The 27249-nt window shown below is 48.0% G+C and overlaps 1 protein-coding gene and 1 pseudogene across 1 annotated transcript; both read left to right on the top strand.

Moving 5' to 3' along the window:
• The first annotated feature begins 13508 nt into the window (after window positions 1–13508).
• LOC123153755 (isoprene synthase, chloroplastic-like) lies at window positions 13509–15062 on the top strand. The gene has a single exon (XM_044572720.1). The coding sequence runs from the start codon at window positions 13632–13634 to the stop codon at window positions 15060–15062; it is 1431 nt and encodes a 476-aa protein (XP_044428655.1). The 5' UTR covers window positions 13509–13631.
• Window positions 15063–21727: 6665 nt separating this feature from the next.
• On the top strand, window positions 21728–23061 carry LOC123149667 (GDSL esterase/lipase At1g28570-like; annotated as a pseudogene).
• Window positions 23062–27249: the final 4188 nt, after the last annotated feature.

Below are 27249 nucleotides of genomic sequence, written 5' to 3'. Positions count from 1 at the left end.
TTGTACTCCGAGAAGAGGTGCACGCACGCACTCATCCTCTCTCACACACGCATCTGTAGCTACGAATTGTAGTGTTCTCAACCATCCGATTGGCTCTATCATAGGTTTCACGTTGCTCCTTGGCCTTGAGATTGAGATGTTTTGAACGCGGAGGCTAAGATGGAGGCGCGAGGTTCTGGTTAATGTGCGGGCCGCACACGGCACCAACACGACACGAACTTCGTCTGCCTGGTGCGCATGCAGTCGGGTGAGTTGTCCAAGTATAGACACAACCAGGCCCTCGTTGGTATCCACGCCTCGACTTTGACTGGTCATAGTGGAGAGTAACACAGACCAGTTACTAGTCTATGTTACTAGTACCTTCAGAGTGGGTAGTGTCATATACGTAGTATATGCATAGTTTTGCTCCATGGCGCAATCCATCGATTCTACTACTGTACAAATGTATACATTTTTAAAAGGCTAGAGGGCGGGGCAGTCTAGCTTGGTCCTTTTCACGAGAGGCGAGGGCCTTTGTGATTTGACGGCTCATTACTGCTGGAAGGCGGGGCCTTGTGATTTGACTGCTCGTATAAATGTGCCGACGACCTGAGGAGGAGCAAAGAACCATGCGGTATACTCAAGTTTTCCACTGGAGTACGACGGAGGAGCACGAAACACGGCAGCCCAGTGCCATATCCTCTACTCTCTACTCTTATTATATATTACCAGCAAGAGGCATTGTTCTATTGGTGATAAAGAATGATCTAATTTGCTACTCATCTCATTTTTAGCATTCTTCTGTTCATGCCTCGCAGAGAAGGTGACACGTGCGGCGAAACACCCGAAGCAAAACAAGAAACACAGGAGCAAAAGAAGATGGAGGATTATCACCCCAAAAAAGAAGGAAGACGCACACACACAAGTCTGGGGCGCTGCTCTCACTACATGAAGGGTTGCTGGCCGCGGAGTCGTAACTGCTTCTTCATCGCCTCCACGACCTCCATCTCCTTGCGCGTCTCCTCCGCCATCTTCATCATTGTGTCCATGACGCGGGATTTCTTGACGCGGGCCTTCATTATTGGTTCCACGGACGCATTACGTACCTTGACAGTAGCCGGGTGCTCGATGCAGAGCTTCGCAAACTTCTCCTTCTGTTCCATGACGAGGGCCTGCAACATCTTCATTGAGGAACTACTATTCTCATGCAGCTTCTTCCAGCCGGCATTCTCCTCCTTCAGCAGGTCAAGCTCGTGGAAGAGATTCGCGTTGTCCTCCTGAAGTTGCAGGATTTCGCCGGTCGCCTTCTTCTCCGAGGCAATGCTCTTCTTCAGCAGCATCACCAAGCCGGCGGTCAACTCCCCCTGCTCATTGAGGTCAGCGGGCATGTCGTCGAGGCTCTCCTTCAGCAGCTCCACCAAGCCGTGGATGAACTCCTTCTGCTTATTGAGGTGCTTATTGAGCTGATCGGGCATGCCGTCGAGGGATAACGACTCCAGCACCGCCAGCTTGGCATGTTCGCCTCCGCATCTAGGGCGCTCCTGGGAGCCATCGCTTGCCCGTGAGAGATCTTTCAAGGTCTCTGCGTGGCGACGAGCCCTCTTTTTTTCCGTAGCCTTGGTTGCCGCTCCCTTGCTACATGTAGTTCTCGACCTAGAGCTCTGCACACCGGCCATGGCAAGGACGGACGAAGAAGCAGGACTTATGAGGAGGAAGGTAGAGTAATTTTCGGTTAGGTAGTTCCCTTTTTTATAGCCTAAGTACTAGCACTAGTACTAAAACCTACATAGTGGGAACACGTTCAGGTTTGGTACGTACTAGTAGGTGTGAGCAGGCTTGCACTTAATTGTAGCACTAGTACTTCTGAATGTGATGGGAACAAGGTAAAGATTAATTGATGGTTTTTCGATTCGAGGCCCGAAACGGCTCCCGATGAGTTTAGTGGAACATAAATTTCAAGTTGACTGCACTGCTTAGATGCGTAAATATTATTTTACTGTCAAAAATTGGCAAAAAATACGATGGAGACTGAGGGAGTCCTGGATTAGGGGGTCTCCGGACAGCCGGACTATCTCCATTGGCCGGACTGTTAGACTATGAAGATACAAGATTGAAGACTTTGTCTCGTGTCCGGATGGGACTCTACTTGGCGCGGAAGGCAAGCTAGGCAATACGGATATGGATATCTCCTCCTTTGTAACCGACCTTGTGTAACCCTAACCCTCTCCGGTGTCTATATAAACCGAAGGGTTTTAGTCCGTAGGACAATAATCACAACATACAATCATACAATATAGGCTAGCTTCTAGGGTTTAGCCTCTCTAATCTCGTGGTAGATCTACTCTTGTACTACCCATATCATCAATATTAATCAAGCATGACGTAGGGTTTTACCTCAATCAAGAGGGCCCGAACCTGGGTAAAACTTTGTGTCCCTTGCCTCCTGTTACCATTCGGCCTAGATGCACAGTTCGGGACCCCCTACCCGTGATCCGCCGGTTTTGACACCGACATTGGTGCTTTCATTGAGAGTTCCTCTGTGTCGTCGCCGTTAGGCTTGATGGCTCCTATTATCATCGATAGCGATGCGGTCCAGGGTGAGACTTTTCTCCCCGGACAGATCTTCGTATTCAACGGCTTTGCACTGCGGGCTAATTCGCTTGGCCATCTGGAGCAGATTGAAAGCTACGCCCCTGGCCATCAGGTCAGATTTGGAAGTTTGAACTACATGGCCGACATCCGTGGAGACTTGATCTTCGACGGATTCGAGCCACAGCCGGGCGCGCCGCACTGTCGCGATGGGTATGACCTAGCTGTGCCGCCGAATAGTACCCCAGAGGCCGCGCCCGCAGCAGCTCCGACCCTTAGCTCGGAACAAACTGCACCAATCGAGGACGGGTGGCTAGACACCGCCTCAGGGGCTGCAGTCTCGACGACGATAGAGCCAAACACCAGCATAATCCTCTGCGCAGCCCCTGACTCAAAGGTGCCGGACTCTTTCCCGGACTCCGAACCATCCGCGCACTGCCAATCGAATCCGATTGGGCGCCGATCATGGAATTCACTGTCGCGGATATATTTCAGCACTCGCCCTTCGGCGACATTCTGAATTCACTAAGGACTCTCTCTTTGTCAGGAGAGCTCGGGCAGATTATGGCCAACATGATTGGGATGCGGAAGACGAAGAAATTCGACGCCCACCCACCACCCACTTCGTAGCCACTATCGATGATTTAACTGACATGCTCGACTTCGAGTCTGAAGACATCGACGCTATGGACGACGATGTAGGAGACGAACATGAACCAGCGCCTATAGGGCATTGGAAAGCCACCTCGTCATATGACATATACATGGTGGATACACCCAACGAAGGCAATGGCGACGAGATAGCGGAGGATGACCCCTCCAAGAAGCAACCCAAGCGCCGACGTCAGCGGCGCCACTCTAAGTCCCGCCAAAGCAAAAGTGGTGATACCGGCACAGGAGATAATAACACTCCGGATAGTGCCGAAGACAATAACAATCCCCTCCAGCAAGATTTAGAGCAGGAGGATGAAGGAGCCAGCTCTCCTGAGAGAGCGGCTGACGGAGAGGAGGAGGATGACAATCACATGCCCCCCTCCAAAGACGAGGCAAGCCTCGGCGACGATGAGTTCGCCATCCCAGAGGATCCCGTCGAACAAGAGCGCTTCAAGCGCCGGCTTATGGCCACGGCAAATAGCCTGAAGAAAAAGCAGTAGCAACTTCAAGATGATCAAAATCTGCTAGCTGACAAATGGACTGAAGTCCTCGCAGCCGAGGAATATAAACTCGAGCGCCCCTCCAAGAGTTACCCAAGGCGCAGGTTACTACCCCGATTGGAGGAAGAAGCGTATGACACGGCTGATCGGCCACCTCATGGCCATGATAGAGAGGCATTCCAGCCAAAAGCTCAGCCTCCACCCCAACGCCATTCAAATAAAAAGGCATGGGGAGATACGCTAGACCTGCAAGACATATTGGAGGACAAGGCAAAGCATTCAAGATCGATCTATGGATCACTAGGGCGTACCACTCCGCGAGACGAGAAACGTCACACCGGATACAGTAAAAGCAAATCCGGCCGGGCCGAACACAGCGGGCAAGACCCATTCGAGCTGCATCGCGATATAGCCCAATACAGAGGCGCCGCACACCCCTTATGCATCACAGACGAAGTAATGGAACATCAATTCCCAGAAGGTTTCAAACCTGTAAATATTGAATGATATGACGGCACAACAGATCCCGGGGTATGGATTGGGGACTTCCTCCTCCACATCCACATGGCCCGCGGCGATGACTTACACGCCATCAAATATCTCCCACTAAAGCTCAAAGGACCAGCGCGGCATTGTCTTAACAGCTTGCCAGCGGACTCCATTAGCTGTTGGGAAGATCTGGAAGCCGCATTCCTCGATAACTTTCAGTGCACTTATGTGCGACCACCAGATGCCGATGACTTGAGCCACATAATTCAGCAGCCAGAAGAATCGGCCAGGCAATTCTGGACTCGATTCCTTACAAAAAAAATCAAATCATCGACTGTCCGGATGCGGAGGCCTTAGCAGCTTTCAAGCGCAACATCCGAGACGAGTGGCTAGCCCGGCACCTTGGTCAGGAAAAGCCAAAATCTATGGCAGCCCTCACGATGCTCATGACCCGCTTTTGTGCGGGAGAAGACAGCTGGTTGGCTCGTAGTAATAACATATCAAAGAACCATGGTACCTCAGATACCAAGGACGGCAATAGCAGGTCACGTCGCAACGAGTATAAGCGCCGCATTAACAGCGAAAATACTGAGGATACGGCAGTTAATGCCGGATTCAAAGGCTCTAAACCCGGTGAGCAGAAAAAGCCATTCAAACAAAGTACGCCGGGTCCGTCCTGCTTGGACGTATACTCAATCGCTCGTGTCAAATACACGGCACCCCAGACAAGCCAGCCAATCACACCAACAGGGATTGTTGGGTGTTCAAGCAGGCCGGCAAGTTAATTGCCAAAAACAAGGACAAGGGGCCGCATAGCGATGACGAGGAGGAACCCCGACAGCCGCACACTGGAGGACAGAAGAGGTTTCCCCCGCAAGTGCGGATGGTGAACAAGATATACGCAACCCACATCCCCAAGAGGGAGCGGAAGCGTGCGCTCAGGGACGTATATGCATTGGAGCCAGTCGCCCCAAAGTTCAACCCTTGGTCCTCCTGTCCGATCACCTTCGATCGCAGGGACCACCCCACTAGTATCCGTCATGGTGGATTCGCCGCACTGGTCCTAGACCCAATGATCGATGGATTTCACCTCATTCGAGTCCTTATGGACGGCGGCAGCAGCCTAAACCTGCTTTATCAGGACACAATGTGCAAAATGGGTATAGACCCCTCAAGGATCAAACCCACAAAAACGACCTTTAAGGGCGTCATTCCAGGCATAGAGGCCCATTGCACAGGCTCAATTACACTGGAAGTGGTCTTCGGATCCCCGGATAACTTCCGAAGCGAAGAGTTAATCTTCTATATAGTCCCGTTCCGCAGTGGTTATCACGTGCTGCTCGGGCGAACCACATTTGCTAGATTCAATGCGGTACCGTATTATGCATACCTCAAGCTCAAGATGCCAGGACCTCAAGGAGTTATTATAGTCAACGGAAACACAGAGCGCTCTCTCCGAATAGAGGAGCACATCGCGACCCTTGCAGCAGAAGCGCAAAGCAGCCTCTCAAGGCAATCTACCAGTTCGGCGTTTCAAAGCCCGGACACCTTCAAGTGCGCTCGGGGAAATAGGCAAATAGACCGCCTGGCGCGATCCGAGCTCGCGTAGCCATACGGCGGCCACCCCAATCCCAGCCCAACAGTGATATTCATGCCGCGCGTACATAATTACGCATTAAAAATACCATGGGCACAGGTGGGGAGGGAGGGCACAACTGCGGCATGCCCCAAAACGCGACCTAAACCGCACTAGGGGCTTCCCGTTTGGTTATTTTTCTTTTTCTTTCAGGACCTCAATATCTGGAAACACTGTCCAGCAACTCTATTGCCGAACACATGATGCAGCAACCAAGGAGGCAGACAGCTACGTTATACCACGGAATTCCCAGGTTGATTACAAGTACGAGCGAAATATTCGATTTCATATCATTCTCAGCTTGCCCTTGGAAGAGACATAGTCCTACTCTTTGCTTATCGCACTATCTGTATCACTCCGCTTTAACGCAATTTTTCAATAAACAATGCATGACATTACGACTATTTTTGCATTCTTGTTATATATATCTATGTGTTCATTAATGACGCCTTGCAACCGTACACTCTCGTACGGCCAATACACCAGGGGCTTACGTATCCCACAATATGGTGTGAAAAGTCCGAACACTTTCACAAGTGCGGCACCCCGAACTTATAGCATTATATGCATCAGCTCCGAATCATATCTTTGGTCAAATGTTGGGTTTGCCCGGCTCCTATGTTTTGGTACCTTACGTTCCGCTCTATCGGCTAAGGTAGCGCTAGGAGAACTACTGCGATTGTGCCCCGGTTCTGCCGGGCTGAGCACCTCAGTAGAGAAAGCTAAAACTGACTGTCATGATAAAGCGAGAGACTGGTCGCTGTTCGGCGATGTTTTTAGAGTCCACAAAGACTTATGCCGCTTAGGGAAAGGGGCCGGCTCTGTCCGGCTTACAGGCGTGTATCGCGCCCCGAATTCGTCCTTCCGAATACCAGGGGCTTTGCCGAAATTTAAAATTATAGAATTCTATGGCTAAGTGGGAGTGATAAAGCATTATTAGTCCGGTTTCCTTGTTCGTTGTGCTGAGCACCTCCCTCGAAGGACCCAAACATGGGAACAAGAGTGCTTAGGTTTATCCCGAACACCCCAGCACTAGTGGCATAGGGGCAGAAGCCGAGGACTAGCCATCTCTCAGATTGGATAAACAGCCAAACAGAAGGTAATATTTTAAATTCAAACAAGCATTGCATAGCGCATATGAAACAAAGTTTTCATACATACAGGATAAAATGAGCAAGTCTCATTCAAATATTACATCTTTCGAGCACTCATCCGCCATAAGACGGGCACCCAGCAGAACACCCTCGTAGTACATCTCGGGGTGACGGTGCTCCTTGCCCTCTGGCAGCCCCTCCTTGATCAGCTTCACGGCGTCTAGCTTGACCCACTGTATTTTCACACGGGCGAAAGCCCGGCGTGCACCTTCAATGCAGACGGGTCGCTTGACGACCTCCAGCCGTGCGCAGGCATCCACAAGCCGCCTCACCAGGCCGAAGAAGCTGTTCGGAAGGGCGTCGCCAGGCCACAGCCGGACTATAAAGCCCCTCATGGTCTGATCGGCCGCCTTATGTAGCTCGACCATCTGTTTTAGCTGGTCGCTCATCGGCACCGGATGTTCGGCCTTAGCATACTGAGACCAGAACAGCTTCTCCGTCGAGCTTCCGTCCTCGGCCTGGTAAAATTGTGCGGCATCGGACACACTGCGGGGCAAATCTGCGAATGCTCCTGAGGAGCTCCAGATCCGGGTAAGTAATTGGTAATTTACTTTTACATGGTTGCTTTTTTTTTGCGGGTGACATGGCTGTCACTTCGCCATCGTTGCTGGCCGCACATGCCCATACCACACGTCTGGAGATATTTTGATCGAGCAAATTAGCTACACACTTTTCATGAAAAGAAGACTGCACTTCGTAATTTGGACGTACGCTAGTGTGCGTTATAAAGAATCTTGGTGTGGACGTACTTGTTTTGTCATTAGTTAGTTTTTTTGTTAAAAGATCATTCAAATCAATTTACTGAATCCGCAGTACAAATACCCATGATTAAAAAAATCACATCCAAGTCCTTGGGCCCGATCATCTTCTTCCTCCCAACCAGGCAAGATGTGCGGTTGCCAGCCTTGACGGAGCCATATTGATCTCAATGTTGATAACGAACCGGGAGTCATCAAGGTCACAACCATGCCAGACCAACACTGTAGAGATGAAGCCACCGCCGCTGAAAGAGTCGTAGATCCAAACCAAGCTTTAAGCCTTCATAATTTCTCACAAGTCCCAAACCATCAGTAGAGGTCGCACAAATTAGACGTGATGGAGACAAGGATGAAGGACCCAACTGCAAAGAGAAGTTGTCGTCGCACTAGCAAAACCCTACAAAATGTAACAACTTATTGGCTAGAACGGCCAGCATAAATTTACCCCAACGAGCCATTGTCGCTGCCATAGATGACTGCATCGAGATGGGGAGGTTCGAGGTGACCTCAATCACCATACCAAGACCACCACCAGTATGAAAGACGAGTCACAGTGAAACACTATAACTAACTAAGGGCCAAGATAGAGGACATTGAGTTTCCCAACTGCTTGCAACCCTTGGAGAGGTGATTGTAGGAGGGGAGAACACAAGGGCTTCACGCTAGCATCGGACAATGGGGAACGAAGTCTCTCCCTTATCGCCTCGAGGAAGACGCAGACGGGGAGAGATATTCATTGGTGTGAAGGGTGTTATTTTTAGTTGTAAAGAACGCGTTTGTTGACTCATAATGTTGCGTCAAAGGAATAGAAACACAGTGAGTACACACCCAACATATGCTCCACTTGGATGCAGATAGTCAACAAGGAAATAAAAAGAAGAAGAAAAAAAACATAAAGGTCAAGGTGAGGCGAATGACCCACTGCAGCAAAACTTGACAACTATCACCAGTTTTGAGAACACTTGGGCTACAAGAATGTTCCCCAACAACAATGCCCTCAACAAAGTAACGGCGCATTAAAGGTGTGTTTGGTTCGGGAACGAAGTGTAATGGAATGTCATGGTTCCATTCCGTTGTAATGGGTCCATTCCATCTTTGTGTTTGGTACTGGTAATTTGAAGGATTGGAACGATTACATTTTGATGTTTGGTTTGATGGTTTGACGAATGGAAAGGAATGGATTTGTAAGTGATCATCCATCCATCCGTGCAGATAAATATTTTTACTTGTTAAATTAATCGGTGCCAAAGTTTGACTTAAAATAAAGCCATTGGACATTTAACTTTTCTTTAAGTTGAGCGTGGCGGCTGGTTCGATATGCGCCTTGGCCTTGGCGTCCCCACGCGCGACCGTGGCCGGCTTCTCCGTCAAACCCTGCAGTACGACACTTCCCGACGTGTGTCGCCGTTGTTGCCCTGCTGCACGATCGACACACACCCGCTCGCCTGCCGCACGTGGTTCGGAGGAGAGGGAGGCTGTGCTTTAGGGGAAGATGAGATGAGGGAGCCGGCGTTGCAGACCGGAGGAGGAGGCCCGACGGCGTAGACCGGAGGAGGAGAGCCGGCGGCCCAAATCGTGGGAGGGGAGAGGAGCCGCACGAGAAAGGATAGGGCTGCGGGAGAGCGAGGAGAAGAGCAAATCAGCGTGGTCCGCTCGATTTGGAGGTCTCACCCTGTTCCGGATCTGACCTGAATATTCGCTCCGCTGGAATGAGGTGGTGACAGTTTGACTTGGTAACTGAACGCGAGAAAGAGGCCTAGGAATAGGTTGGACCCATGACATTCCGGCCCGTGACCGTAACCAAACACACCCTAATGCAGTCATCGCCTGATCCAACCACAAATGAAAGATCATAGGTTTTCAGCAAGGAGAGAAAGTCCAAGCAAACTCTAGACAATGCCTTCAGCAATGTAAACCACGCCATTGCCATGTACAACCAGTGAATGTTTGACCTGGGATTTTCCGCCCCGACTCGAGATCTGATACTCGAAGAGAACCACCAAGGGGCAAAGTCCCATGCATCACCACCACCAAGTTGCCAAAGAAGAAGTTTTTTTGCAATGCCCAGATCAGCACGTGAATTATATATCAGGATGAATTCCACACATTTGGATTTTGCTCGGACACCAGATCTTCCATCTAAAACATCAACGAGCATGCTAACAGCAGTGTCATATGCTGCACATCACGATCTTCACCGTCGACGGATACCAGCTGGAGAGTATCCATCGCATGGGCTAGAGGGGGGGGGGGGGGGTAGCCTATCACATGAAGCCCGGCGTTCAAGTCGCGTGCACCACCACTGAGTAGCTACAACCGCCGGCTCTATTTGTGCTCAACTACATTACCCATGCTGATAGTTGATCATCTAAACAAAGTTGACGCATGAAACCCAAGTGGTCATATCACACCCCACTCCTCCCAGATCATAATATTGACGGGGAACAGAAACCTAGACGCTGTAGGGGAGGACGGCCATCACCAGACCAGGTCGGCCAAGATCCGACCAGTGCATGAATGGGGCACAATGCTAGTCGTCGCCCAACACCCCCTCGATGTGCGGTGACCGGTTCTGAAGGCTACTGAGCGAACAGGGGTTTAAATCCACTACATCGAGCGCCACCAACGGTCACCTCCACCGTTCACTCATGCCATCGTTGTATCTGCGCACTGGAGATGATGTGTTGCCCCCGCATCAAGCCCACCTGGGCCAGATTTTGTTGGCCCATGCACAACTGCTGTGAGCTATGGGTGAGACGCCCACTGGTGAGGCAACAACATCCACTTATCACGAGGATGGGGCAGCAAGTACCCTGCCACTGCCAAAGGATCACCGCTTCCATGAAAATTAGACAAGGGTGTGCGCATATGCAATCTTTATGATTATGACTAGATAAAAAATAGTTTATCATGAAGAAGCTTTCGCTAAAAAAGAGACCATGGACGAGCTATGTCTTTAGGAAAAATCTAATGTCAATCACATTCACACTAGATGTGATATATATCTCTCATGGTTATAATTGTTAGATGATCTTTACATTTTTATGGTAATTGGTTGTAATTTATTTCAAAGGGATTTGGTTGTATAGAAAAGAGTATTTATATATAGATTAATAATATATGAACTGAAAATGAAAATACATACGATTTATTTTACTTAATTATTGTGCATCGTAAATATTTATTGAATATAAGCGGCGTCATAGAATAGAAACAAATGTGCATTTTCCCAGCATAGATTCCAATTGAGGTGTTATGTTTACATATTGAGCAAAATAAGTTAGTGGGATCTCCTATTTTAGCACTGTAAAACTGCACCTAATCCCAGCACTCACAGGCCATCAGTAATCAAAGCCGTTCATTTTCACAATTTAGCCATTTCTGGCCGTCTGATCACCATTAGCGTGATGTTTCCCTCGTTTTCCAGCAAGTGGGCCGGCTGTCCTAGAAGGACACATTATAATTGTGCAACCTAGGAGCCTTCTCAGGCCATAACAGGATATCAGGTAGGCAAACGTAGAATAAATTTATTTTTGACTATTAAAGTTTTATTTATGAAAAAGACAGAGGTTCCATAGATTCCTTAATAAATAAATTAGGATATTATGTACATCACTGGGAACCAAGATGAAAAGAAAATGAGAATAGACACCACACAGACGGCGCTCGATCACTATCGATGTTAGCCGTCCATATGCGAGATACCACACGTCCGGAGATATTTAATGGGATAAATTTAGCTGCACATTTTTCATGGACTTTGTACTTTGTACACAAGCTAGCTTGAGCTGGACGTACACTAGCCGGTACATGCACCCCTCCACACAACTCCCAGGTGCAACAGTAGTAGTGTTCACCTATAAATAGCCTACATTTGTGTGGCAAACACATATCCATTTAGACCGGAGAAGATCACAAAGAACACACCTCACGCAACCATGTACGCGGACCGGTTCCCGCCGGCTGAGTTGCACCAGCGGCCGGCTGACTACCAACTCAAAACCTGGGACTACGACTCCATTTGCGCCATGAGGCAGCAGGCGCAACAAGACGACAAGGTGCATGCATGGTCAGCCAAGCTATTCATCCATTTTCCCCCTTCTTCTCCATTCTTTTTTATTGTCCGGCGATGGTGAGACCGGCGGTGAGTGCATGTTTAGGATTAGGGGTGCGGGGCTTTGATTCGGTGACAAAGAAGACAGATAAGGGAGGGGTTTGGTAGAAGGTTAGGATTATCGGTGCCTCATCCTTGCTTGTGAGGCTAGGGCGGCATCTCGCGAGGGTCGAGGAGATGATGTCGCGAGTGTCGAGGAGAATGGGAAGGGGTGTGGAAGGTCTTTTACCCCGTTTAGAATTGGCTTTCAGTTGACTTGGAAGTTAGAATCACTTTTTAAGTAGATATTTCTCCTTTGTTTCTTTCTACACATTATTCATGATTAAATCCAATGAAAATAGCAAAAATAAATCATTATTCCTGAGAATAACAAAATAATTCAGGTGTCCACGACGTCCATGACAATGAAAAGGGAGTTTTTTTTTGTCTTTTTGTCTTTTTGCTTGCCACTTAACACTAACAATTACTGGAGGCACTTGCCTCCAAAACGGGTAGATCAGTAAAATCATGAAATCTACAGGGCATAGCTCCAGAGCCCAACGCGAACTAGCCTATGACATGCCTGTCTGATGTGACGACTTAGTCAATCTTAAGACCTGCTGGCCCAATATCTAAAAAGATGATCATAGAGATAGGGTGTGTGTCCGTGCGCTTACATTCATACGGGTGAGTATGTGTGCGTGTTGTGATTGTCTTCATATGTACTGTGTATCTTAATAAAAAATAGTGCTTAGAATCACAACAAATTACAACCAAAAGATCCAAGGTGATGTGATGCTATCGGGGCAGTACGTCAAAGTGCCTGTTAATTACCATGCATGCATGACGATGGAGGAGTACCATATATACGTATACGGAACATATTTAAAAAAAATCAAGGAGCTAGTTTTTAAAGGCAAGGAGCTACTTAGATACTGACCTGCCTATTGGTGGTGCAGCATAGCAAGCAAAGCTCACTCCAATCGAGCTTGAAGCAGAGAGTGAGGCGGCTTTTGCTCGAGGAGGAAGAAGAGCTGGCAACTAGGCTCAAGATCATTGACCAACTCCAAAGTCTCGGTGTAGCATACCATTTCGAGGAGGAGATCAGAAGCATCCTCATGTCCATGCATGTGCATCATGCACAGCTTCAACTCAAGCATGACCTCTCATCAACAGCACTGCTATTTAGAATGCTCAGAGGACATGGAATCTCTGCGTCCATAGGTAAAGATAAGAAACACCAATAATGATCATATTTCCTTTTCATGCCCATATATAATAGATAATATATATATTATACGAAGTTTTTTTTTCATTCAAACCCAAGGCTCTGCATCGGTTCATACACGCAAACCACTCTATTGAAAATGTTTCAATCCATTACAAGGTTGATAGAAGGATGGGAGTAACCTCATCAAACAAAGATTATATAGAACACTTATGCATTACTAATTGGTTGTGGCTAGCTCTCAGTCGACCGAGACTTAACCAAGTCTAAGTCAAGTGGCATAACATGTAAGGAAGAAAAATGAAAACCAAAAAATAAAAAATTGCCCGGATCTCCACATAAGATCCCATGAATATAGAATTGACCGAGACTTGGTTAAGTCTTAGTCGACTGAGATTTAGCAATCCTGTTACTAATTATTTTATTAGTAGAACGTCACGCAGACTGTAAAACCGGTGTGACCATCTCCAAATCGTTGTAGATATGTTAAAAGTTTGAGTAGATCATATTACATAATAATTGTAAAAAAAAACTCGTTTTTGTTTGTAGATATGTTGAGTGCATTCAGGGATGAGAATGGTGATTTCAAAGCTGCAAACCCCAAGGACATTGATGCTTTTGTTGCACTCCACGAAGCTTCCTACCTGGCCTTCCCAGGAGAGCCCATGCTGGACGAAGCAAGATCATTCGCCGTCAAGAAACTCGAAGAACTGATGCCGTCCATGTCGATCTCCATGGGGCCTGCTAGCCAAACGGAAAGACAAGGAGACCTCCCGTTGCACTGGAAAGTTCCCCGGCTGCAGGCGACATGGTCGCTGAAACAACACCGCTACAACGACGAGCGCTCGATCGATCATTCCATCCTGCAGCTCGCTGCGGTCGACTTCAACCTCGTGCAGGCCGTCCATGGAGCAGAGCTCGTGGAAGTCACCAAATGGTGGAAGGAGACCGGGTTGGGCGAGAAGCTACCGTTCGCGAGGGACCGTCTGGTGGAGTGCTTCTTCTGCGCGACCTGCATCGCACCCGAGCCCTGTCTCGCGGGCTGTCGCGAGCTGCTGGCCAAGGTGGGCTCCCTTATCGTCCACCTCGACGACGTCTACGACCTCTACGGCACGTTCGACGAGCTGGCTGCCTTCACAGATGCTGTCGGCAGCTGGGATGACGATGCTTTGTCGACGGCACTGCCGGAGTACATGAAGGCGATGTACTCAGCCATCCGGTTGACGTCGACGGAGGCAGCGGATCGGGTGATGAAGGAGCAAGGAAGATACGACGTGCTCCCGCTCTACAAGAAAGCAGTAAGACAAGAGGAGATAGATCCATTGATTTTCTTCTTCTTTCGTTTGGGATATACCTTTGAGGATCGATGGATTAACATGCATGTGGATGCATGCATGCAGTGGCATGAGCTGTGTAAGGCATTCCTCATAGAAGCCAAGTGGCAGCACGAGGGGCAGATGCCATGCTTGGAGGAGTACCTTGAGAACGGGTGGGTCACGTCCACGGGGCCTCTGCTGCTGCTCCACGCTTTCACCATGCTCCAGCAGCAAGAGCAGATTGATTCATGGCTGCGCAATCACGACGACGGCGACGACATGGTGTACCCCAAGCTGGTTGAGCTATGTTCCATGATCTTCCGGCTCTGCAACGACTGCGCGACCCACGAGGCCGAGTCGGAGCGGGGTGAGGCGGCGTCGGTCATCACCTGCCGCATGGGCGGTGGCGCGAGTAAGGAAGAGGCCCGGGCTGCGGTGGCGGACGCCATTGCCGAGACTTGGAAGAAGGTGAACAGGGAGGTCGCCTTGAGCAGCAGCACCGGGACCGGGAGCACGGCCAGCCTCGTCTGCGTCAACCTGGCGAGGACCATTCAATGCATCTATCAAGACGGCGACGGCATCACCTCGCCCAAGGACAGCCGGAAACAACTCGTCAAGGACATGCTTTTCACGCCTGTTGATCTAGATATTTTTGGCGCACACTAGAGCCTAGCTTTTCATGGTGATGTGACGTCAGGTACAACGTACGGGCATGTGTCACGCAAGCCACATGAATCACAATAATCTTGCTATGCTGACTAAGATGTATCTTCTGCATTTGGCATACACAAGTACAGTTTGGTCCAGATATTTATTAAAATCGCAAATCTGTAAAACACATCCTCGATCTGTGCACCCAGGTTGAGTTTTTGTCCAAATCATCCACATAACTCTGAGCTCTGATTTTGTCATTTCTGCATCGCTTCCTTCTAAGACATGCTCTCTCGACCCTTTATCTCCGAGAGAAGTTTTCTAAGGTACTTCCGAGCATATTATTTTCCTGGGAAAATGAATTACCTTTGTTTTTTTCTTATTGAAACACAAACCATAGAACAATAGTTCTACGGTAATTTGCATTCATAAACAAAATATGATACAAAGTGGAGAGGCAAAAAGTGAAAGGAATGGAAAATAAATAATAATTTGTTTAGCGGACAGTCTGGTACCTTCGAGTATCGCGCCCTTCTGTGAATTGCGTTGCCCTTTCGACAATTCAATTTTCCGAAAAAGGGTTTCCCCCCGCTTTGTATACAAAGCAACCAACCGAACCATCCAACGATAGGTGCTGGGGCGGAAACAGCACAGTCACGCCCAAAAGAAAAGAAAGAGAAAATATAAGAGAAACAAACGCCGACAACGGCGGATCGACAAAGAAACGAAGAAGCCTCGTGGCCGCTGCACCCACCGGAGATCTCCCACCAGACTCCGAGCCTCCGAAGCACCGGTACCAATCAACACCTCCAAGAAGGAACGCGACGAAGACGACGCTGCTGCCAAGGGTTTCCCCCGGTACGGTGAGGGGAGAGGAAGGGTAGCTCCGACGCCCTCCAGGAAGGTCTGGCGGCACCCACAAGCACCACCGCGTCGATGTCGGCCAGGCCAACAGAGATTTCTCCCGATCCCAACCTCCACCTCAGGCACTCCGAAGCTCGCCGCCAAACAGACCCTCACCCTGCGCCAGCCCGGACACGAAGCGTTCAACGCTGTCTCACCACGGCACCGTGAAGCATGGTCGGCACGATGAAGAAGAGGAGCCGGGACCAGGCAACAGCACCATCGGCACGCGGGAGGGCCCCACCTCCACCGCCGAAGACGGTAGCTGACCGGACGCAATGGCAGGAACACACCAGGCCCGTGGCCGCACAGGCCCAGCCGGGAACGCAGAGGCCCGTAAAGTTCCCGCCTTCGCGCTGCAGCCGGCACGCCGTCGGCTCCGCCGCCCCTGTCCAAGCCGCTCCCCTTCCTCCCCACACCGAAAGCCGCCAAGGGAGGCACCACCAACACGCGCACCGCCGGCCACCATCACCAGGTCGCCGGACCGCCACCGGCCGAGCCGCACCACCGCCGCACGCCCACGACGGAGAGGAACCACCGCAGCCGCCGGCAGCCCGAAGCCGGACCCCAGCCGCGGCCCTCGCCGCCTGCCGGGCGGAACCGGCCGCCGCGGCGAGGCGCGTTCCACCGCGCAGCCGGCCACGCAGCACCACGCGCCGCCGGAGGGCCGCGCGCCGCCGCGCCGCCGCGCCCGCCCGCGAAGGAGGGACCCGCGTCGCCCCCAACGCGCGGAGGAGGAAGAGCAGGGCCCCGCCGCCGCCGGCGCCGGTCAGGCGAGCCCGGCCGTGCCCCCTGGCGGCGGCGAGGGAGGAAGGAGGAGGAGGGGAGACCGGAGGCGGCGGGATCTGGGCGCCCGCCCCGGCCGCCTCGCGGGTGGCGGCGCGGGCGGGAGGGGGGAGGGGAGGGGAGGGGAGGCCGACAATTCAATTTTTGAACATGTGCGGCACTACTCATGGATTTTCCATAACTTCCGATTATTAGTTACTTCACCAGAGTAACAGACAATTTCTGTAGTTACTTCACCAGAGTAACAGACAATTTCTGCTTTCTATATAAATAGTACCCATACCCCTTGAGTAGATAAGAGAGTTACCATCCATTTTGTGACACTTTGTGAAAGCCTAGAGGGCAGGACCTTCAGGGTTTGAAGGACAAACTCCTCCCTTTATTGAATAAAAAATGTGAAACTTACTGGCTACTTACGAAAGAAACTTATGTACTATGAACCTTGCTATACGTACGATAAATTTGTGTCCAACACTCCATCCGATTAGAGACAGCCATAGATGATTCAGTTTGTGGGTCCTAGTATTTAGAGATGATACCAGTTTGGTCGTACTGTTGTCTGACGAGAAGGCTTCGTACGCAGAGTAGTTTCGATGGACTATTCCCTCTAACTTATCCGTCTCCGCCGTTATTTCTAGGGTGGACCCCGCTGCCTCGGTTTTCCAATTAAGCATTGCAAACTCAGTTTGTAGATTACTTCCCGTAGCATTTCCCCATAGGTCTAGCCACGTTCTTATTGAACAAATATATTGTGTTCCATATCTATTTGCTTCAACTCTATCTTTGTGAGAGAGACCCTATGGGTTTGGTATTTTGATGACTTTATCCATGTGACTTTGGTTTGCTTGTGAATTTGGTATGACTAGTGAATGCGCACGTGCAATGCATGTTAATATTTAGGCAATATATTAATTGCATGTCGATATTAGGTATACTATTATTTGTGTGATAATTCTGTGATTAGTGCAATATTTGGTATGATATTAATTGCATGTTAAACATGTTGAACGCTCGCCATTGGAGGAGTGTAGGTCGTTGGATTAACCTGGTTTGATGATCGAGATCAGTTGGATATGCTCTTTTGGGTCTTTTTATATTGGTATAGATGTGGGCTTCCTAGATAGTTAGGAGGCACTTCAAAGCCTTCAAGTGTTATGAGGGAATAAAGAGATTCTACAGGGCCCAGTGATCATCCTCTTAGTGCGAGATCAACCACGAGTGAGACTTTGACCTTAGTAGTATCATGGGGGTGGGTATGCGCTTTGTGGGATATTTGTGGGCAATGTTGCTGAGACTTGTGGGGCCTTAGTACTTTGTGTATTAACAATAAAATTCCAATTTTTTAATAGATAACCAAAGCTGGAACTCTTATATAAAATGCAAGCAACGATGGTTTTCTGGCAAGTACGGCCGTTCAACGTATGCTACGCTTTACGTCTCTCGTTTGAATCCAAGGGGCCCGTAATTTCTTTTCACAGACTTTGAGCATAAAACTATATATTGTGTTGTAAATAATAATCAGCCCAACCAGGGATCGAAGTCGCCACCTCGGCATTCAATGACAGGCAAGACAACCACTGCCACACTAGGGGACTAATATGAGTATAACACGTATGTATACCAAGCTCAAATAAATTTGAATTTGAAGGTCGTTTTAAAAATTTGATCGGTATCTGCATGAAATGTTTCCGTAACCGTGGTAACCACGTTTCCCGCTCCCGCTTGTTTTTTTGAGATTCGGTAGCCAAAACCCTGGTAGTACTACACTATTACGAACTGCATCTTTGCATTTTATTTGACATGAACTACCAGGAATCCAAATGAATAAAGATCATATCATAAATGGATCAACCGAAGTCAAACAAACCTAGCTCTGGAGTTAGCCTATTGGGGATGAGGCCGATGCAGACCTGCAGACCCTAGTGCCGACCACTGATGTGCGTAGCCAGTCCAGTCAGCTGCGGAAGGCGCACTGGGCACCGAGCGCACGACATACTCCGGACTGGGTGACTGGCATGTGGCCGGGCTACCGAGGGCAAGTAACCCAATCATCACAGCAAGTTGTGGCAAAACTCACGATTCATTTCCTTATGTAATTAAAGTCCAATATCCAAAAGCTTGAATCGACATCCAATAGTCTAAACCGGTGTCGTTTCGGCTCACGCTTAATCGATGTTTTTATTTTTATTTGGTGGAAATCGCTCAAGTTACTTTTTGAATCGAGTAGATTCAGGGACATGTAAGCAGCTGCTCAGAAATGGCCTTTGGTATTTTTTTTCTGACCTTCTTTTCAAGCTTACTCAAATGGAGTGGGAGCACTGGGGGCCATGGTGTGCTGGTATCGGATATGTAGGACAAAAACTTGAATGTGGTCCAACGATCCCACTTGCCATAGTGTGCGTCCGCCATGGAGTACAAAGAACACCAGGATTGAAAAAAATTACATACAAATCTATACACCACCCAGTGACAACCACAAGCACAAGAGCAAGCGGAAGGTGTACGTGCCAATGTCATCGCCCCTTCCTCACTGAAGCTGGCCAAAACTTGTTGTAGTAGACAGTTGCGTAGTCGTCATGCTAAGTACCCACAGAATTAGCACACTAGAACAACGAACGTCGCAGATGAAGAGATACGTAGATCGGAAAGATCCAACCTATGTACACATAAACAAGAGAAACAAAGACCGGATTCAAGCAGATTCACCGAAGACAAATACTCACCAAACCCCGTGAGATCCACCGAAGACACATCTCCACATGCCCTCCGACGACGATAGATGCCCCGCTTGGATGGAAGCTAGGCGGGAGAATATTATTCCATCATTAGGGAGCTATCCCCAACTCGCCTTCCTGAACAGGATACAAACCCTAACTAAACTAAAAAAGACATCTAAATATGGAGGAGCCCTCCCGCCGGCAAGTTCGGGGTCCACCACGCCTCCATAGCCCTAAAGCCATGAGATATGAGCTAGACCACCATCGGCGTCGGCAAGAGGCAGGTAACCCTAGAAGACCTTGGCACTCGTGAGAGATGAAGGGGTAAGGGCATATAAGGAGAGGACAAGCCTTTTTTAGTTGATCTAATTTCGAACCTCCAGAGAAAAGCACAATCTACTAGCAGTTTGAAGAAATGGTCATCCAAGATAGAAAAGCTTTTTCTGATGAGCTGGTATCGATGAGTTAAAATGTCCTTCCTCAAGAATACTAGTTCCTCATTTGTTGTCCAAAAACTATAATGCCAAGTGTTTTACATATTCAAAATCATGATACGAATTACAACATATACGTACTTGCAATTGTATTCATAAGTCTTTCTACACATTTGGCGGTCAGTTTCCTTTGGGTCCCATAATGGCAAGTAGATTTAGTTTGGGCCCTCATTCTAGTGGTACATGAACCATGGATTTCATTGGAAAGTATGTAAACAAAGGGACCCTACATTAGGAAAGAATTGAAAAGATGTAGATTTACTTTAGAGCAATTTTCTGTGTTCGCCACAAAGGTGACATCTAAAAAAACATTTTGTTAAATACCTATTGCAACATACGCGTGCACGCGCGCACACACACACACATCGCCAATTGAAGAGCGGGTTGGAGTTGTGGAGATTGAAGATTGACAAAGTCACCACGGATGCCTCACAATCGATGAAAACGTCGGCTCCAACTGAAAGAATAATCTCCAATAATGAAATATCAAAGCTCAAACCTGGGGTTTGATCCTTGATGGGCGGAGCTACACTGCCCTGCTAATCATCCATCCACTGGTTGGTTCTCACCTCTAAAAAACAACCAAATTATCTGCATAAAAAAACAAATCTTTCATAATATACTTCCTTGTTATTTTCTTGGTTCTCTCGTAATATGCTCATTTAATAAGGTGAACGTTAAATCAATTCCCCAATGCTCTCATGCATCGTCCAAAAAACATACAACACCAAACACGTTTTACATGATGACTATATATCATGCATGCACATATATATAGTCTCTTTTGCTATATTAGAGGCGCATGATATTTTTCTAGTTCAATGAATTTCCTTCTTTTACCTTTTTCATGTGTGTTTGCTTTTAGTCTTTTTCTTCTTTCTTCTTAGTCGATTTTTTCTTTTTTTTCTTTCTTTTTCTGTATATGTGAGTGTGTGGGTTTATGTGTGTGTGACGCACGCTTGCATGTCGTATCTAGGTGTGTGCGCATGTTTGCTTTTGTACACAGGTGTCGTGTGTGTGCTCTTGTGGGTGAGCGCATGTGTGTCGTGTGTGACCATGCATGTCTGTGTAGTATGTGCACAAATGCGATATTAATATGCAAATTATAATATTTTCTGAAAATTACACTATTATAAACTTATTCTTACATATTGTGAAAATGTGCAATTTCTGTTCATGTTTTTGTCATCATTTCTTTAAAGTTTTTTACTTTCTTTCCTTTTTATTCAATACAAAAGTTATTCTCTGATATTTTTAGTTTCAGTATATAGTCTTGTCGGAAAAGAAGTGTATGTCATGTCAAAAAATTCCATCACTTGTTAAGCAGAGGAAGAAGAAGGCAGATGGGCCTTTCGGCAGGTGGGCCTTTGGATCCCAATCAGGGTGGATAGCAAACTGACTGAAAATCTAAATAATTTAAGTCAATATAGGCAACTGACTGAAAATCAGATGGGCCCATATATAGTGCATGAATTAATTCCATAGAAATCCAATCTTATCTTTTAGAAAGACTGCATTTGGAAAGAAGTCAAATTGTAGCAATACCTTCACAATTCACCAAACATATAATTGTAGGGAAAGAATTGTGGGGTAGTAAGATAAACACTGCTAAAAAATATCATTAATTAAATTAATAGACATCTTGATATACACAATTCGACTGCATAACGTTCTACTATAAATGGGGATGAAGGGACCTCATGTGGAATACTAAACGAAACGTAGATCTGGAACACTTCTATTTGCAACCAGATATCTCCTGCTTAGCTAGATAGCTAAGATGGGGAGTTCCAATCGCCATTGCTCCATTTCCTTAGCTGTCCTCTTGGTCTTTGCTTCCCTGCTGCTCAACGCTGATCTAGGGTCGTGCGGCTGCTTCAAGCGTATCTTCTCCTTCGGCGACTCCATCATTGACACCGGCAACTTCGCATACACCATCCGCAACAGACCACCGAGTCCACCCTCGGTGCTTCCTTATGGAGAGACCTACTTCCACCACCCCACGGGCCGCGCCTCTGACGGGCGTCTCATCATCGACTTCTATGGTATGTACATGTGCAAGCATGTGTGTTCTAACAGTTCAATTTCGTACCCGTGCTAAATTTGGTGCGTGATGTTTTGTCAGCGCAAGCGTTGGGCCTGCCGCTGCTGCCGCCGAGCTTGCCCGAGGAGAAGACGGGGCAGTTCACCACTGGTGCCAACTTTGCCGTGTTCGGCGCTATGGCGCTGAACCCGAACTACTTCAAGTCCAGGTATAACTTGAGTGTACCGTTTCCATGGAGCCTCAACGATCAGCTTGCTAGTTTCAACAAAGTGCTCACACGGATTGCTCCAGGAGATGGTACGTAATGCATGCAAAAACATACCTTGGGGTCAGGTTATGATATTTTAATTACGCGACATTTCTGCATGCACCATGCACCTGCATGTGTTCTTGGTCAACTTATTCCTTTCTTTTTGCTGTGATCAGCTGCAACAAAGAGGCTCCTGAGCGAGTCCCTGGTCGTCTTTGGTGAGATTGGGGGCAATGACTACAACTTTTGGTTCTTTGACTCTGAGCTCAGCAAGGACAGAAACACGCCCCTCCAGTATATGCCCGATATTATCGACCGCATCGGAGCCGGCGTGCAGAAGGTGATCAACCTCGGCGCCAAGACGATCCTTGTCCCGGGGAACTTCCCCATCGGGTGCGTGCCGGTCTACCTTAGTACTCACAAGAGCAATACATCTGCCGACTACGACCAGTTCGGCTGCCTCGCGTGGTTCAACGCGTTCTCTCGGAGGCACAACCAGCTGTTGAAGCAGGAGATCGGCCGGCTCAAGTCCCGGAACCCCAGCGTGAAGATCATCTACGCAGACTACTACGGCGCCTTCATGGAGTTCGTCAAGAATCCCAACAGGAATGGCATTGACAGCCCTCTCGTGGCGTGCTGTGGTGGTAACGGGCCCTGCGGCACCGGCCTTCCGTGCGACCGGAACGCCAAGGTTTGCCGCGACCCATCAAGGTTCGCCAACTGGGACCAGGTTCACATGACGGAAAAGGCATACAGTGTCATCGCCAGTGGGGTGCTCAATGGCCCGTATGCGGACATCCCTTTGCTCCACGCATGCTAGGAGAATTCCTTCTGAGAGACTTGAAGAATTGTTGCTGCCACCAAGATCTGATACGCTTCTTAGGATTCTTATTCCTGTATCTCCATATCAATTATTCATGGATGAAATGGTTGGATCTGTCACATGCATGAATATGTAATGTATTTATCACAAAAACCGTTGTATAGTTGCAGTGCCAGTCATCTCGAGACTGGACTCACTGGTATGGATGTTTGCCCCAACGGTAACTTGCTATAGGGTCTTTCTCATTAATAGAATTATCAAAAAAAGGAAAATACCCCCGAAAAAAAACAGGAATATAAAAATGCAGAATATGCATGCTTTCGTTGCTTTGCACCACGCCTAGATTTGAGAGAACCTAGGAACTATTCTTCTATACCATGGATGTGTTAGGTGAAAACTCAAAGAAAATGCATGCTAGATAAACTAAATTATATATTGTTGTATTGCAAATAAAGCCAGTTATAAGACCCACAAAAAGCAGAAAGAAATCCAATGTTGTGACTTACTGGGTGATAAACGTAGTCAGGGGCGGGGCTAAGATTTAGACTTGAGGGGGGCGAAGAAGAGACAAAAATTTACAATATGAGCCAAGCAATAATCACTACAGGAAATTCATAAGTTCCCTAGTATCTGACTATAAGCCGAGTGTTATTTCACCGGTACTCTGCTTATATACGTGTACACCGAGTACCAAACCCTAAAATGCATGACACAAATACTGACCTCAACGTAGACGTAACTAAGCCAAGAATCAGGAAAAGAACCTCAACTTACATAAAAACACTCGGCATATTGTCCAGAAAGCACTCGGCTTAGAGTTCCTTCTTAGCAAAGTTATTGCCATGTGGCCATCACATATGTGCATGACAGCACGGCATGCTCTATAAGTCGAGGGTGCTTGAAAGATGCGTGACATATATATAATAGAAGAGGAGTGCACAAAATAGGACACTTGGCTTACACTTTGCATCTTATTTGCTTAGCAATTTCATAATGCAATAATGAATTTTTCATGTTCTTCATTGCATTTATGTTTATTTATTGCACTCTATTCCTTCCCCTCTTTCCTAACCCATTCTCTTCCACCCACTCTCCATTTTCTGCCCTTTCGATGCCCTCAATTTCCATCCCACTCTCTAATTACCGCCACTTTGCCACTTTAAAGTTGTCATCGCCTTGTAGTATCACACCCCGTACTGTACCCATATTAAGATCACACGCAAAAGGATAAGTGGTTCCGAGCCTTACTCAGATGATTTGATGAATCAATCTTGTTTGGTAAGCCCAGAAACATCTACCCCTAGGTTTCTTCATATGGGTGATTTCATCTGGACTGTCCCCTTTATGTGTGTTATAATAGGGGGGAAATTATATACGACCTGGGTCGTATGCCCCCCATCGTTAGACCTTGTTTAGATGTTGACAGATGGCAATACGAATCTGAAAGCACCCTCCCTGTCTTCCACATCTAATTCCTCTCTCGTTCCCTCTTCTTTATCCTCCCATCGAGCAACAAGAGCAGTGGGACCACATTGAAACACTCCTTCACCGCATCCCTCTTCCCCGACATCTGACTGCCACCATAATTTATCAGGGCACTCATATATCACAGATCGATCTTCAGATTCATGCCCTTGACACTAAAGAGACGGAGGATTTTTTTTTTTAAATTAGGAGATGAAATATACAGAGGATCAATTCCCATCGCTTGTGACAGACGGCCCGGAGCTCATCGCCATGACCGGCTGCGTGACATCACGGAGCAGCTGGAATGGTAGGCACCATGCCATCTGGCGCAACAACGATTATGTGCCCTTGTGCTGCACGGCCGCCGCCGTCCGTCGACAGGGGCTCAGTTCGTCGTCGCCATGAGTGCCCGTCTACACAATGTGACGGAACAGACCGGCAGGATGACGGTTAGCTTCTCTCAGTGTTGTGTCTGGAGTAGCTTGGCGAGGAGGACGAACTGTTGTGCCGCACAGTCGCCGCCGGCGAGATGTCCGTAGAATGTAGACCGGTTGTGGAAGAAAGGAAGGATGGAATCGGGATTAAGCCATTAAGGTTGGGTGTTTCTTTGAGATTGATGTCTACACTCTGTCACAAATTGAAGTGGGTCTCACCTGGTGGGCATACGGCCCAGGTCGTATAGGATTTTTTTTCCTTATAGTAGGTCACAGGACCATGATCAACCAAAAATAGACCATAACATTCAAGAATTTGGTGGGGGGCACATCATGATCAGTCTATCGAGGGGACGCGTCCGCTTTGTGAAGGTAGTGTGGTACCCTTTGCTCCATTGACCTCAATTTTTTCTTCGCGGTCAGGTCATTGCCCTTTTCGGAGCCCACCTGTCATATCCGGGGCATATGTAGTGTGAAAATGAGAATAAATCGACCCTCTGTCTTTATATTGTTGGTTGATCTCGGCTTTGACCGGGTAAAAAGTATCGTTAAGGGTATGGGCCACGAACCAACGTACGTGGCTGTTGACCCCAACAGAATCACCCTGATCGGGGGCACCTCTAACCAACAGATGGTTTTGGTCCCCTATTGCGAGCACACATATAAAGGGTGGGGCCTGGATACTTATGGCACCTGAGTTCACGTACATGATATCTAGCCCCTTAATTCCCTCAAACCTACCGATCTAGGGGTGTGTTACGCAATGGGAAGGCCGTTTCCATCGCCAGCCGCCGCAAGGCTGTGCCGGCGGTTTCCTGCTGCCACCGCGAAGCTCCTGGGTGAGCTGCTGCCTCTCCACGACTACATCACCTTGGCGCCACTGGTGCTGCTCATCCTCGCCACTTGAGATCATGGGCTCCGCTGTGCCTGCATCGAGCAAGCCTGTAAGATCTCACAAACCTCTTTGTTAATCATATCTTAGGTGATCTAATGCTAGGCAAATAATCCGATTGCAATAAACCTAAAGATTTTTCCTAACAATGGTATCAGAGCCAGGTTGTATGTCAAATAAGTTTTATTCCCGAAATTATGGTGGTAGACAACATTTCTAAACCACCTACTGCAATATGAATGTGCAATTTTCTTTGTGAGTAACAACAAGTCAAATGGCGTTGCCAAAACCATTGACAATATGTTTTTTGTTGTGAAAGATAGAATCCAGGATCAAGCTATTGAAGTTGAGTGTATGAGTATGTCTGAATGTTTTACGGATCCGTTTATCGAAGGCTTACCACCCAATTGTAAGATTATGTTGCTAGCATGGGTTGTTGGAAAGCCTTTTTGATCCTGGAAGTAAGGACCTTCGAAACAAACCACCCCCATTAAGTAATATGTTTTCCATTTTGAAGTAGGCTGATGTATTATAAGTATTGAGGTTTAATGGCATTACATTCGCTGTTGTAACACCTTACTTTTATATATTATTCCTATGGAAAATGGGCGAATGAAGTTGAGCCTAACGATCAAGGGGGAGAATGTTGGTTGATCTCGGCTTTGACCGGGTAAAAAGTATCGTTAAGGGTATGGGCCACGAACCAACGTACGTGGCTGTTGACCCCAACAGAATCGCCCTGATCGGGGGCACCTCTAACCAACAGATGGTTTTGGTCCCCTATTGCGAGCACACATATAAAGGGTGGGGCCTGGATACTTATGGCACCTGAGTTCACGTACATGATATCTAGCCCCTTAATTCCCTCAAACCTACCGATCTAGGGGTGTGTTACGCAATGGGAAGGCCGTTTCCATCGCCAGTCGCCGCAAGGCTGTGCCGGCGGTTTCCTGCTGCCACTGCGAAGCTCCTGGGTGAGCTGCTGCCTCTCCACGACTACATCACCTTGGCGCCACTGGTGCTGCTCATCCTCGCCACTTGAGATCATGGGCTCCGCTGTGCCTGCATCGAGCAAGCCTGTAAGATCTCACAAACCTCTTTGTTAATCATATCTTAGGTGATCTAATGCTAGGCAAATAATCCGATTGCAATAAACCTAAAGATTTTTCCTAACATATATGACAGCTTTGTAATGCAACGAGTGGCAAAAAATGCATTGTTGCTTGCTCGATTTGAGCGTGTAATGGATGCCCGAGATTGTTATTTCGTACACACCTGATCAACGCTGTGATTTTCATGCACTGTTGGACGCCGCGGAAATTGCACGGTTGGCGGAATCGACCGACCCAGAGCTGGATGGACACCCATGCTGAGCTGTTCGGCGTTCCAAGC

This window comes from Triticum aestivum, chromosome 7A (assembly GCF_018294505.1).
Source record: "Triticum aestivum cultivar Chinese Spring chromosome 7A, IWGSC CS RefSeq v2.1, whole genome shotgun sequence".
In the NCBI taxonomy this organism is placed as follows: Eukaryota; Viridiplantae; Streptophyta; class Magnoliopsida; order Poales; family Poaceae; genus Triticum; species Triticum aestivum.
This window is presented reverse-complemented; position numbering and strand designations above follow the sequence as displayed.

What these genes read in the sequence shown, in the direction of transcription:
- LOC123153755 (XM_044572720.1), top strand. Translation starts at nt 13,632, where the DNA reads ATGTTGAGTGCATTCAGGGATGAGAATGGTGATTTCAAAGCTGCAAAC.